A 14,840-nucleotide genomic window follows, 5' to 3' on the forward strand; every position below is an offset into this window, starting at 1 on the left:
TCGGAGAGGAATATCGAACCGGGGACCTCCTCATAATAGGAAAATGCGCTAACAGCTACTCCACGTCTCCTCCCTGTTTGTTGCCACACTTTTGGGCATTTTTTTCTACCAAAAATCAGTCAGCTGTCCATGTTAATGGCAGATTTGGCATTTTCGTCACGCTAGAATTTGATACAAATTATTTCCGTGAATCAAATGATGCATGACGGGACAAGACTTTGAGCTGTTTTGTGTTAAGTAGCCATTTTCGAGATTTTAATATTTGTTTGGGAACCAACTCATTTGCCTTCTCCTACAACTGTCTATCACGAATATGAGGCCTTGATCATACTTAACGACCATAAAATGCATTTCGTTAATTGGCTTTGAAGCTAATTGCTTTAAGACCCTGGTCTCTTTCAATTTCAACATAATAAGAACGAACTACGTTCTAAAAGTTTGTCCCAATTGACGACTTTCACTCATATAATTTTCCTTACTTGTTGGCGTTTTGGCAATATTTCTATATTGGTCTGATATTGGTGCACTCCGTGAAGATGAATATAAAGATGATATGAAGAGATACATTATAGTTAGATGCGCTAAATTTTGGCAAGAAAAAAATATAAAAAATGCATGTATTGCCTAACGATTGAGCATTATTAAAAAAAGAATACTTTAAGCGGATTGCGATTCCTCTCCAGATTAGGAAAACTTCAAAAAAGAAACTTGCCTTCAGAGTATATCTGGAAGTTTACTTATGTATTATTATTAGGTAAAATCAAACATCGGACCTTTTAGGCCTTTCAATTACAACATAATGAAAACATGTTTCCCTCTCTCAAGCAAGTTTTTTATTACATTCCCATTGTCCGAAATGAAAACAATGTAACCATTCTTGATTTCCAATTTCAATGGGCTTCCTGGTTAGGACACATTACTAGCTTTTCGTTTTGCACCACTTGGAATTTGAATAATATACAGTATATATAATATACTATATATAATATACAATATACAGTTTCCGAGCCGAAATATCAGTTTTCAATTCTAAATTTCGTTGCAAAACTGGATTACAAAATAAAGAAAAATGACCGAAGCCAAAATTCAAACGAAGTTCTGTCACCAGAAACGAGTAAGCAAGTGGTAAAAAGGCCAAGGATCGAAGATTCGGTGAACGTCTATTTCATTAAGGGACCGTAGCCAGGATTGCTGGCATCCATTTCAGAACATTCCAACTAACTTAGCACTCACACGCCATTTGGCTTTTGCAATAATGAAAGGGAGTTCAGACTGTTCATAAGCAATTTCATCTTCTAATACATGACAAGGAATCTAAGTTTGGGGAAGGCTTTCAGTCAGAAAAAAACCTTCGATGTAGACCAGGTTCGAAAGCCGAGAAAAATAAATCGGCCAACCAATAGGGTGATGTTAGAAGATTGCCCTAGACCACCCGACACAACAAGCTATGTTCCCTGGTATCTTCCAGTCCAACTGAAAGAAAATGCGGCCATCCTTCTTTTGATTGGGGGAGAAAACCAACGCCCACCCTACCTACAACAACACGAAGCGATTTACAATTCTGCCTTGGTTAAGGCCGCTTACCCTGCCATAAATCTTGCCTGGTAACAGGATGATCAGACCTGTGTCAATTACTTTATAAATGTAATTAAAAACAATTGCAAAAACATGGGTCTGAAAGGTTGATTTATGACAATTACTTCATTTTCGAACTTACACTTACTTCGAAATTACAATTACTTTTCGATTGTAATTGAATTACTTTCAATCACATTTCCATTTCCTCTCGTACAAAAAAATTCAAATCATTCACGAATGTTTTAAGAACCCCGTATTAAAATTGTTTTGCCGTTCTTGCTTGCAATGTATCCTCAAGGTTTCTATGAAATTGTTGTGTGGCTTTGATAGGATTTACTTTTGGTGCTATTGGGTTTTTCAGGCAACGCCACGTATTCTTGAGAATTATTTTGAAAACAGTCATTTCCTGACCTCTAGTCATGCTACGTTTGTATATGGAAATGCCAAGAAAATTGTCTGCATTCAGTATTTTTAGAAAATGCCTTGTTGAACAACTGTCAATTTGGTATCAGGGGTTCGCCAAAGCCAATGGAATTGGACGAAGTATGTCTAAAGCGTATCAAAACTGCGGAGAAAAACGTAGGAAATAAAAGTTTATGTAACAAACGACGATGTACTGTTTACAGAAGGATTACTGATAAGTTAGTGCTTAGGAGCGTGTCAAGTGGGAGAGAATGTAATTGTAATTAATAACTGTAAGAGTTCAATTACATTGGTCCAAATGTGATTAACTACAATTACAATCAATGTAAGCAAGTTTAAACGCAATAAATTACAACTAAAATTACATGAAATTACAATAAAGATTATTATATTTATATTATTGTAATTGAAGTTACAATGAGACAACACAGGTCTGTGTGTGATGCACTCTCACACATGTTGGTTAGAAACTAGAGGTCCCATGGGGACTCCTGACCCCTGTCATCGCCTGATTTGGACCCACTCGCTTTTTTGTGGTTGACTGTCATTAAGGAAACGGCCAACCAAACCCCTCATCCAAATTGTAGTTCGCTTCAGGCTGCTTATAGCAGTTATTGGGCACCCTTTCCAGGGGATGAGAGTTTCAGTGGAAGCCAAATCTTCAGCGATTGGGAAAGGCCGTGTTCAAGGTCAATGGAGGTGATATAGAATTCATATGGTCGTCAAACATCCTTGTTATGGCTTACGATATTTGAATTTTATAACCCGACCATTAAAGTGTTATCTGAAGTAAAGACTTTTAGATGGTCACCTGGACAGTTTTGCTCAGTCACCCTGTTTAATTTGACAAAACGACATGATTTTTTTTCCTCAGTTCCTCTTTAGAAAAGCCGAATGACAAAAGGAAAGTTGCCATGTCTTTGAATCAATTTGAACGATATGTTTGTTGCCGTCGCTATTTCTACTCATATTGCTACTCTTACTTTTTTGACGTTATTATTGTCATCGCAAGCAATTACTTACGTTTTCCGACTAACTCTAACGGAATCAAACGAAACAAATTCTGATGTAAATTCAAGGCTATTTCTCGACTCGAAAGGCTGGGATGGTTTGAATAGGGTCTTTGCTAAAACATAAGTCTCCCAACGGTTCTGGAAAATGTCGGTCAAAAAGATAGACGATGAACGTCTATCTTTGTATCGATGTACGTAGAATGGCTAGTTTTGAGGAGTTTGAGGGGAAGCCATGGAAAGATGTGGGTCTCGTGAAAAAAGATCCATCTGAAGATTAACTCAATGCTTGTAGGCGTTGGTGAATGGGAATTTCAAGTGCATCTATCTTAGGACGTGACAGCCTCGACTTCTGAACAAGAGGAAGGAAACCAGTTTGCTAACTGGTAGATTCCTCTCGTCATGCTTGGTTGGTATGATGTCATTCTTTGGGAAACCAAAAACTTGCCTTGGCAGTCGTGAAAGAAGTTTGAAGGACCAACTTTTGCAAGATTGTGCCAATTCGGTTTTATCTCGCGGTCACCTTGAGGATACCGACGAACTTCCAAAGAACTAGGGCAAATCAGGAATTGGCTGAAATAAGAACCCGGAACATCCATCAACATAAAGCTTCTCGCTTTTACTGGTATTTCCGAGAAGGCAAGATGGCGCTTTTCACGTCCAATGTGTGGAACAATGAAATTGTACGTACAACCTCATTTTTGGAAACAAACCAGAAGATGACCTCTAAATAAATTCATTTGATCTATGAAGTGTTTGTGATATAACATACGCCAAAAGTATGACTCTTAGCTTAGTCATTTCGAATAAAAGGCGTCTAACAATTCCGTAAAACAGGTGAAGGTCGAATGGAGATCTTGTCAAAAGTATCTCAAATCCTTTCTTGGGGAAGACTCGGTATTAAATCCGTTCCAGTCTTCTCCGAGCGGCAGCACACGTCCTTGAAATGGTTTATTTATGTTAAGACCGTTTAATCTGACGCACACATCTTTCTTTTGGTTATGGAGAGGCACAATAAGTCTTTATCCCTCGTGCTCCCACAAACAGAATAAGAAACAACCTTTATGCCCATTCATCGGAATACTTTCTTTTGAGACTTTCCACAAGCTCGTCTAGTAAAGATAAAGCATCAGCGAGGAGGCGACCCTCTTTACTTAAGCTCATCCGCCTCCAGTTTTCAACAAACTCACAATGTTTCCGGACCATCATACACAAGCCAATGCAATGGCACCAAGCTTTCCCTCCAAATGTGGCTATTTGACCAAGTTCACATTCCCTGAGCCAAGTACATAGTGCATAAATCTGTCAAGTTTCAGAGCGAAGGTGCTTTCTCCGTTTCCTCACTAGAAAATCCCAGCTTTCCCTTCTCATTTGGTGCTCATTTCCCAGGTCAAAGGCCAACAATTCAATGGCCTCTATTCAGATAGTACCCTTTGAATGACATGAACTACGTAGGGTCGGTTTCATACCTGGCCAAAGATTCAATTTTACCTGTGAATGGCTGTTTTAAAGCATGGTGTACCAGAACACAGCAATTTGTCTCTTGACCACCCTGTTTATTCAGGCACCGTCATCAGACAGTGAGGATGTTTGTTTGATCCTAGAAGTCCTAACTTTTGTTATTCAAACGTGCAAGTAACCCTCATTATTGTGCATTTTGCCTAGGTCTCCGTTGTTTTGAAGGCTTTGGAACCATCAGCGATTTCTTCCGAAAGCTCCCAGTGGATTGTTTGCGACCTACGTCTCAGCCTTTCTTTCCTGTTTGTGTGAAAATCCATTCCATGGATTATGGGGATCACGTCCAACGAGAATGTCAATACGTGAATGACCAGGTAGTAGAGCAAAAAACACCCTTCCCAAATGCGTATGAATGAGGAGATTTGATTTGATATTTCATTCTAGGACTATGAGGGGGTACTAAAGGCCGAACATTCGTTAAGAACACATCCTGATCTCAACAATGACCCAACGTGTTCCATTGTAGAGGAAAATGGGCGCCAAGTGATCAAATGCCAATGTAGTCAAGAACTCTGCAACACGACGTGCGGCACCGGGCTCTCCTTAATCGCTATCGCTTTTGTAATAGCAGTCAACATTACTTCATGCACATGAATGACACTTTTACTAGAGATCCTAAAAAAAGGATCGGAAATTGAAAAGCGTTTTTCAGTGGGAGCCACAGTTCATTCTCAAATAAAAAATAACCTTTGGCCATGTTGAATTTTGAATCAAGAGAACTCTGACAACAAAGGTATTACTGGCTAGGACAGGTTTGTCGGGTAATCCTCACCTTGGAAAATTATTTTATTTTGTTCTAAATTGACCCAGGACGGAGAGTTGTCGTGACAGAGAGACAGAGAGAGACATGAAGAACTGAACTGTGTACTCTGTGTATTACGCATCGATTCCTTGTAATAATGACTTGAATGAAGCACGAGCATGAAGTGGAAAACCCCCTTTCTAGTAGGTTTCCCACCAAAAGTAGCACAATTTGGAATGGAGCAACTGTGAGTCGCCTTTCAAAATATGTTGATAAAAGACTAATTTAAGCCATAGCAATAAAGGGCAAGTTGTCTTAGTAATATTTCCTTATAAATAGTTTTTTTTTTTTCGAAATTGGGCAATGCAGTCAAAAGCATATGCTACCGATCCAGCATGTCCTGATGAAGAATGTGCCAGTTCCACAAAACAGATCGGAATGGAGCAAGAGGCGCAACTGCAATTCAAGATTTGGAAGTAAAGTAGTTGTTTGATTGTTGTTTTTCAGGGCAGTAGTAACGAAATAACAAGTAACCCAATTACAGTAATTCGTTCCTTTTTTCGTCAAAGGAACTGTAGTCCCATTACATTTTGAAATGCGGCAATTGTAACGACCTAGAACCAAAAGTGCTCGTTGGTCGTTTCTTTTTTCACGCTCCAGGGTGGCATTTCATTTTTTGTTTCCCTATTGGCAACTGAGGAAACTTGAAGTTTTTTGGCAATCTTAACGGAAATTTTCATTTTTTTATATTCTCACATATCCTAAAGAAGTAAGATCAGGGCTGAAAATTGAACTTGCTTTTTGCTTTGTGATTTCAAATCTTGCTATACGTATTTGCAATGCTTTATTGTTTTTATCTTCTCATTCAAATTCTGTTGAACTAAAAGACCTGACTCAGAGCGAAATCGTAATTTGGCTTGAGTATGTGGTACCAAAGTTTTCAACTTTCCCCATATCGTCCTTGACCTTTGTCTTCATCAGTAATTGAGCTCAGGAAAGATGTCAAATATCCAAATGATATGTGATCCAGAAGAAGGTAATATTTGTACATTTGATACTTACAGTCGGTAAGTATTTCGAAAGTCGCTACTTTTTCGGTAAATACATCAAATTTAATCAAATGCTGTCGAAGATTATCATTTTTGAAACGGCTTCGAGGAAAGTTTCAAATAACAGCGAAAAAAAACAACGTCAATTTTTCATTTTTTTGTGAATTTTTCAGAACAAGCAAAATTGAATTTGTAACGTAACGGAGCAGCTTTACCGACTTCATAATGTCTAATACTGATTTCCAGCATGAATTTTGTGACATTGTTTCAAACCTTTAACAATCATTATCCCATCCAGGGTCCCAATCTTGACTCCTCAAAGTTTTATGATGCAATTCATTTTGAACAATTACCTATGCCAAGATTAAATGCCAAGGCTCATTATTGAAAATTGTTGACAAGAAATCTTCAAATGTTACGCATTAAAACGGTTTGAGTCAAAAAACTCCATTTCTTTTGAGAAGAATGGTGGTGATGGGGTAAACCAGAATATATTGTACATCTAAAATTTTTGTGAAAGTAATTTTAACGAGTAACGCCATTACATTTTTTTTCGAGTAATGGTTGTGTAACGAATTTCTATTTTTGACTAATGTAACTATAACTGAAATTCGTTCCTATTATTGAGGAACGACTAATGCCCTGCTTGCAAAGTCAGACAGCCGAAACAAACCGGGAAGAGGCACCCTAGATTGATAGATAAACTACTAGTGCCTTGCCTTGAAAACGATTCTATTTTCCGGACGCTGTGTGACCCGGGGCACTAATTCTATATAGGATTTTAACAGAATTAGCCAAAAACAACACAAATTCATTATAATTCAATAAAGAGGAATCGGCCCAATTAGCCCTTTATTTGGTAGAGGCTGAGTGACAAAGCGCCCTCTGAAGTGCAGAACGTAAATCATATTTCGTGCAGCGTAAGGCGTCTATTAGCCCTTCTGACGACAAATTAGAGACAGGAAGTTCTAATTGAGTAGGTCATTACGATTCCCACCTAATATGGCAATGTCCTTTTCTGAAGCAAAATACGGGGCTTTATTGTATGTTGCTTTTTACGGCTTTTTAATACTGATGGGAACCAAATAGATAATCATGGAGGTTGCAACTTGGTCTGCCAATTCATATTTTCGATGGCATATGACTTTTCTGGTGGAATGTCGGAAACCTGTTAGTTAGCCTCAAAAAGTAATCCTGATTTTTTATCAATGAAACCAGGGTTACCTTTTCCAAATTTAACTGTTTCCGTAACGATGGAATCGACTGGGGATTGTACTTTACAATTATTTTTGCCACCCTTGACTTAAAGATTTGATTTGATCCCTTCAATAGTTTGTAACTGATGTTTAGGAATGAGATTTAAAAAAGGTCTAAAATATTACAATGACCACAAAAAAGGCATGGCCGTGTCAGGGTAAGTTATTAATAATTAAGACCTAGACACCGGGTTTGGGACGGCACCTAACTTTGCGGTTGCAAGAGCTTGGGGGCGCTTCGGCAGCGGCGCAAGCCTGCGGCAGCTCGGTAGCAAGGGCCCAAAGCTGGGAGCGCCCCTCTGGTTCTTGCGTTAACGGTTATATGTTTGGGCCCACAAAAAATAAGTGATTACCAGGAATGGAACTGACTACCTAGGGGCTTGTCATTATAGCTTTTTGCAGGTCTGGTCCATGTTGAACCAGGTATTCTTCCTTCTCCTTCTTTGATTTATCAATCCTGTTCGTTGGGTCGAGCTGAAGGCTCGTCGTGATCTTTTATATATTTTTTACAGAGGATCTAATGGCATTTGTCAATACCCGTTGACCAAATCTATCTTGACAAAACACTCATCAGTCGGTTTGAAACCGGAGATGGATTCACTGGGGGTCTTGATGAGATGTTTCGATCGGACAAACGGGTGGGATTTACACAAATCTGGACTGATCTATCGGGCTTCGTAAGCACAGCAACTGGATGACACCACTATGTGGGGACATCTGCAACGGGTTCGATGACGTTCTAGGATACCATACCTTCCAGTTCTAGGCGAGTAATACCCTTTAGCGGTCAAGGGATTTGGTGGGCTGTTGCTCTTTCCTTAAGAGTGATGACAAGACCTCCAAAAAATAGTTGCCTTTTTTGTCGATATTTTGCTTAACCTGCGAAGGTTACCGTATAGACCTTTTCATTGAGCAGAGGAAGCGCCCTCTGCTTCGTCTAGGTGCGCACAAACAAACATAGAAACAAGAGAATACGCTCCAAGATGCCAGACTTCATCAAGAGATTATTTAATGAACAATTTATTGCCAAAGTACCGTGACACAAGGAATAAGCCATTCACTCTTACGGAAGACGTTTCAAATTTTCCATGGGTAAAATGCCAAACAAGTATGACATGTAAATTATCATTTTACAGGGGATTGTATACTGTATGATTGATAACGAGCCAACACTTAGGCAATCATCGTTTCCAACAAAATAGTACAGTGGAACCCGCTTACCAATGTCAAGGATAAGCTTAAACAAATTTGTCACTTTCACTTAAAAGCATCATAAATATCTCTAAGGTAATTTTGAGAGCTATGTTATAGATCAAACGACGTAAAATTTACGTTATTTTTTCACATTTTCTCATTTAAAGCTAAGTTTTTGAAATATGATCATCTTGAAGCACTGACTTTAGCCAATTTGGTGCAAAAACAGTGACAAAAAGTGCGAATTTTGGATAGGGATTATTTCAATGGCGCTTCAATTCGGCGGCCTAGAACTTAAGGGGGCCTTCCTTAGCAAGTTTCTTTCACAATAAAGGACCACACAGCATAGTCCAGGGGTTAAAGATCTAGAGATTTTTTTTTTTGGGGGGGGGGGCTTAGTTTAGGCCTCCAAAACAGGATTTCCTCGTTATCCAGATTCTCTTCTTGCTTTCATGAACTTCAGCTTTGATTTTTTTGAATTTTTGTTTAAATCAATGAAAAGAGCGGAAAATGAGAAGAAAAAAAATATCAAACTCAAGCAACATTGAAAGGTGTCAAGGAGTTTATGGCAGTGCTGCCAGATGGCGGTTTAGCCCGCCAGATTTTGCTACTTCTGGCGTTTTTAGATTCTGTCTGGCTGGGAGATTTTTCTTTTCGCGGGGAAGATGAATCTGGCCGTTGTCTGGCGTTTTTGAACTTTGTGCAGCAAGAAAATTTTCAACATTGACGGATAGGTTGATTTAGGTGGAAATTGTTAAGTTTTTCCTAAGCTTTGAGGATGTTTTGCAAGAATGCAAGTTATGTCTCGGCAATTTTATATCATTGCACTTTCAGTTTCATACTTCAGAGCACTTGATTAAAGTACAGCACACTTTTGGGCACAAATGGACGAGTTTGAATTGTGAATCATACATCACTTGTATGATCATCAATTCTATTCTCTAGAAATAACATAGCTGTGTGTTTAGTGCAGATGGAGTATAAACATTACTGTTTCAATATAGGTTTTCAAGGTTTTCAAATTGGTGTTTTCAACTTTGCAGGCAATCACTGTTCTCAAGGCTGCTTTCTCAATATATGTATCAGATGTGGCACAATTTGGTCAAAATGGCAATGCATTTTTTTATTGAAATCAAGGCATGGCCAAATAAACACAATTTTCACTCGTTTCAGCATTACAGAAATGTCCCCATCCGGTTCCCCCTCCTTCGAAAAACCAAACCATAGACAAACATGCAGGGCCATTATGAAAGCTTTCAGAGTTAAAAAAACATTTTTCTGTCATAGATTTTAAGATGCTTTGAAAAGAACTATGAAACTATGACTATGAACTATGAAAAGAAAAATGGACTATGATTTTTGGCAGACGGTGAAGGAAAACACAAACAGTACACCTCTACATCCACTAAAAACAATAAAGCATACTTTTGCTTCATGAAATGCAATGTATCAAAGTAGTTGAATTGTGAAATCCACTGAGTAGGGTACAATCTTAAGATATCTGTTTATAAAAGTCCGCGGTGAAAGCAAGCTCTGTGTATGACACAAATAGTTAATGGAAGGCCAGGAAATTCAACTCCTGCAGATAAGCATCTGATTGTACATTGAAGTGCCCTAGATTACAAGAGAGAGAGTATCTGGCGTTTTTTCTGGCGTTTGTTTAAATATATTTGGCGGTGAATGTCTTGAATTGGCGTTTTTGGGGGGTAATCTCGCATTTTTAGCCTGTCGCGACCTGGCAGCACTGTTTTAGGGAAAAAGATTGTGTGTCTATTTTTATCCTCGACACCCGGTGTATAGTCTCCGCTTATACCATCAATTCGCTTATATCGTCGTTTTCTCAAAGTCCCGAATCATTCTTACAGTATTTATATGAATTGACTTCGCTTATAGCGTCGCTTCACTCAGGAAACAAAAAAACACGGGTGAATACTGATCATCCTGCTTGCTCATTTGGCTGCCAATCAAGCCGAATTCAACTTTGTCCAGAGTTTCAATATGCCTCCAAAACAAGCATTATTTCAGTCATGCGAAGGAAGCTATTTTAAAAGCCTAAGATGATCTTCCAAAGATGCCGTTATCGACAGCGCAGTAACCTCCTACATCCCAAGAAATTGACGCTGCAATGTCATTGGTTAGAAGAGGCTCACTAAACGGAAGAAAAAAACTGTGGTTAAGACATTGAAGCAAAGTATCCTTGATAGTTTCCTTGGAAATAAAAATAAAGTTTCAAGAATTGCAGCCTCATTTGAGTTATATATCGTTAAACACTCGTATTATAAGGCTTTTTGCGTATTTGGCGTCGTTATGCACCTAATACAGAAAATTAGGATACATCGTCAATCCGGATAAATCGTCAATTTGGCTCGGTACCTAGAGCGACGATAAAAGCGGGTTCCACTGCACTAGGAAAAGCACAGATTCATAAGCTTTTGGTGACTTAACCTATCATTGGCTTTTTTTCAGCATAATTTCCGACTAGCGTTGTAGAATGGGAGGCTAGTCCCGATAGGTACATTTCCATTTCGAAATCGACATCTCAGTCGTTTGAAAAGCTGGAAGAAATTTTGATCTTGCGTAATTTCGCCCAGCATGTTGGTGTAGCCACTAGAGAGAATACTGTTCTCGACTTGTTTTTTTCCAATAACCCTGATCTGATCCAATATGTCCATGTGACACCTAGTAATATGTCAGTTCATCAGGTTCTTGACATAGGGTCGACCGTTACTCAAAAGCCGGCGTGCTCTAGAGTAAGACCGGACGAAAACGTCGGTCTGGCTAAGTTCATGTTCATATATGAACATTGGCCGTTGATTAAAGAAAGGTTAGGAGAGCTTGACCTCATTTCAATACTGAAAAAGGAATCATCTATTGAAGTAGCCATAGGCAAAATGATTCTAGTTTTTTGAGGACGTCTGTTCCACTCTAGCAATATCTGAATGTGTTCCACAGCGCAGGGCACAGTCTAAAATTCCAAAGTATAGGAAAAACTTGTTCAAAAAAGAGTTGCAAACTAGCAAAAAGGCTCCAGAGCGATTTGAATCCAGTAGTTGTGGCTAGCCTTCGAAGAAAGTTGGAGTTGATCCAAAGTAGAATTAAGGCCTATATTGAGACAGATCAGTTGAAAAACGAAAGTGGAGTAGTTCCGGAGGTAAGGTCGAATCCGAAGGCATTTTTCTCTTATTCAAACTCCAAGAGAAAGATGGAATACCCTGTAGGGCCTTTTGAGGTCAATGGGGAAGCTATAGACAATGTAGAGTCTGTGGCCAACATACTTGGAGATCAGTTCTATAGTGTGTTTTCAACTCCACTGAGTTTAGGAGCAACAGTCCATTGCTCTATTGATGAGTTTGTTGGGACTGGCAAGGCTTGTCAAGTTGAGCGTTTAGACGACCTTGTAGTCACAGATCAAGATGCTTTAGAGGCCATTAGACTCTCGAGTTCTCCTGGCCCTGATGGTGTGACATCTCAGTTTCTGAAGAAATGCCCACTGGTTCTTACTCCTGTTTTCTCGCACTTGATGCGTTGCATGTTGGATCAGGGCAAATTTCCATTTTCACTAAGATTAGCTCACGTTCTTCCAATTTTTTAAGGGGGAGATAAGTCGCTCCCCAGTAACAATAGGCCGATTTCTCTCTTTTCGAATATTGCGAAGGTGTTTGACAAGATCATGAAGTTCAAAATTGTTGAATTTCTTGATATTCATGAAGTCCTTCCTCCTAGCCAGCAAGGGTTCCGAGCACATTTTAGCACGATTACCCAACTGATTGAGCATATAGAGCAGGTTATTGAGAGCCATGAATCAGTCGATGTAGTTTATCTCGGCTTTGCCAAGGCTTTTGACAAGGTAGATCATGGCCTTTTAGTTAACAGGCTCCATGAGATTGGGATCCAAGGCAGGGTTCTCAATTGGTTAAGAAGTTTCATTTCTGGTAGGAAACAACTGGTTAAGGTTGAGGGATCCCTGACATACATGATAGTGATGTCAAGTCGGGTGTTCCTTAGGGCTCCATTTGGGTCCTCTACTTTTCATCATCTTCATTGCTCCGCTTCAGAAGCTTGGTAGTAGTAAAGTCAGTATCTCTTCCTACGCTGATGATGTAAAATTAGTAGTTGGTAGGAACGGTCAGAATTCCTTTGGGTCGACGTCATTAAACACTCCACTATTAGATGATGAAGGTAAGGGCATTGAGCAGGTCTCATCCATGAAGGATTTGGGTGTAGTCCTCCAAGATAATGGAAAGTTCGATGAGCATATCCAGTTGAAAGTTGGTAAGCGTTTCAAACATGTGGTTGAATATATCGCACGTTTAAGTCCCGAGATAGTATCACTATGCCAACTCTGTACAAGTCGTTTGCCCAGCCACATCTTGAATATGCCCCTCCCATTTGGGCTCCAATAAGTTCAGCATGTTTGCAAAATGTCGAACAAGTCCAAAGATGTTTCACTAGGAACATCACAGGATTGAGAGGGCTCTCGTATTGGGAGAGACTAGAAAAGTTGGGACTGCACAGTGTGCAGAGAAGGTACGAAAGGTATCTGATACTGTAAGTCTTCAAAAGCATCCATGAGCTGTGTCCCAACCCAGGATTTAGGGTCAATTCTAGTGACCGTAGAGGCTTAATGTGCGTATTGAGAGCACCTTCAAGGCCTCGAGAATCCAGGCCAGTTCGAACAATGAAGTCCACTTCTCGTCTTTCTCGCGCTCCTTCATTGTTTAATTTGCTTCCCTCTAATATTGGTAGGGAATACGTAGGCCTTGTTGATCCGGTAGCATCTTTCAAGTCAGACTTGGACATATTTTTAGAAAGCATTCCAGATCAACCCTACATACAAGGAATAGCTCGATCTGCCAACTCAAATTCATTGGTAGACCAAATATTGGCAAAGATTGAAAGGTAATAAATAGACGAATTATATAACCTTTCATTTTAATAGTACTGGGGGTTACATCCGGTTACATCCCTTGTAGCGGTTAGAAAAGCTCGTGAAAAAAAAACCAAACCAAAAACTATTGTTAGAGCATCCGCTACCCAATAGGCAGATCCTGGTTCGATCCCACGCTAGCAGAGTCCTAGCTTCTTTAAATATTCAAATCACTGCATAACTTGTTTGCTTCTATAACTTGGTCGAATGGGCGAACCTACGGTTATTCCCAAGGGTGAGAGAAATATTAATGTTGGCTTTGACAACGAACTGGGAATACCCCTCAACTGGGAAACCAATAATTAGATGACCGGCAGAGGCAAAGAGCTGCCATCTGACTTCGTAACAAACAAATAATAAAGTTGAGGAAGTTCCGGAGGATAAAAGGTCACTTTGAACCCCTTTAAGTATTTTTGATGCCTTTTTATCCGTTACAAAATCTAGGGACACAACTGGATTTACTAGGTTATCCAATACGTTTTTCCATTCTACTTACAACAATATTTCTGTCTTGGAATATTTGACTTAAGGACACTTTTCCTAATTGATGCGGATGTTATAGTAACCATACTATTGATTCTCTTCTGGATCCTACTGAAACTACATAGCGCACTTTTATTCATTGAACGGTTTTGGTTTTAGGTTGGATCAAAGTCATAATGGCAAGTATGACTAACTTAATTGCAGCTCCCTTTTTTGCTGAATTCCCAAAACATAATGAGGAAGTTGGATTTGATTTGCTTGCTAAAACCTTCTGACAGGGTTTGTAATTCTTCTTCTGATCATGCTGCAAGGAAGCAAATAAAAAAGGTCCCAAACATGGAAAAACGAGTTAAACAATGAAAAAGAAGCTCTGAAAAAGTCGAAAAAGTAAAAAAATGGAAATTTGGGCAAATTTTTCGGCGAAAATGGGCTTAAATTTTGCGAAAAAGGTTCAGGTCGTCAATTGTGCTCTTCATATTAACTTATTGAAAGAGCAACCTGAATAACCTCACGGTGTTTAATGTTCCTTTTGTTCATTAGTCAAACAACCAGTAACAGGAGAGACCAACCCAATTCGTACAATGAACGAATATGTTTGATCTCCATCCTTTGTTCAATATACGAGAAGAAGATATTTTGCCAAATCAATCCGTCAAAAAG

At 39.2% G+C, this 14,840-nt stretch overlaps 1 protein-coding gene across 1 annotated transcript; it reads left to right on the forward strand.

Moving 5' to 3' along the window:
- The first annotated feature begins 3,382 nt into the window (after positions 1-3,382).
- LOC131888357 (uncharacterized) lies at positions 3,383-5,218 on the forward strand. Its single transcript, XM_059237198.1, has 3 exons — positions 3,383-4,591; positions 4,677-4,843; positions 4,914-5,218. Exons 1-3 carry the CDS (start codon positions 4,525-4,527, stop codon positions 5,121-5,123), a joined length of 444 nt encoding a protein of 147 aa, XP_059093181.1. The 5' UTR covers positions 3,383-4,524; the 3' UTR covers positions 5,124-5,218.
- Positions 5,219-14,840: the final 9,622 nt, after the last annotated feature.

The sequence above is a fragment of the Tigriopus californicus genome, chromosome 10, assembly GCF_007210705.1.
Source record: "Tigriopus californicus strain San Diego chromosome 10, Tcal_SD_v2.1, whole genome shotgun sequence".
NCBI lineage: Eukaryota > Metazoa > Arthropoda > Copepoda > Harpacticoida > Harpacticidae > Tigriopus > Tigriopus californicus.

Bases quoted from the DNA above. Each gene is read 5' to 3' on its own strand.
- LOC131888357 (XM_059237198.1), top strand. From the start codon at position 4,525: ATGGTGTACCAGAACACAGCAATTTGTCTCTTGACCACCCTGTTTATT. The intron at 4,592-4,676 runs GTGAGGATGTTT...CATTTTGCCTAG, and splicing joins TCAGGCACCGTCATCAGACA to GTCTCCGTTGTTTTGAAGGC. The intron at 4,844-4,913 runs GTAGTAGAGCAA...ATTTCATTCTAG, and splicing joins GTCAATACGTGAATGACCAG to GACTATGAGGGGGTACTAAA.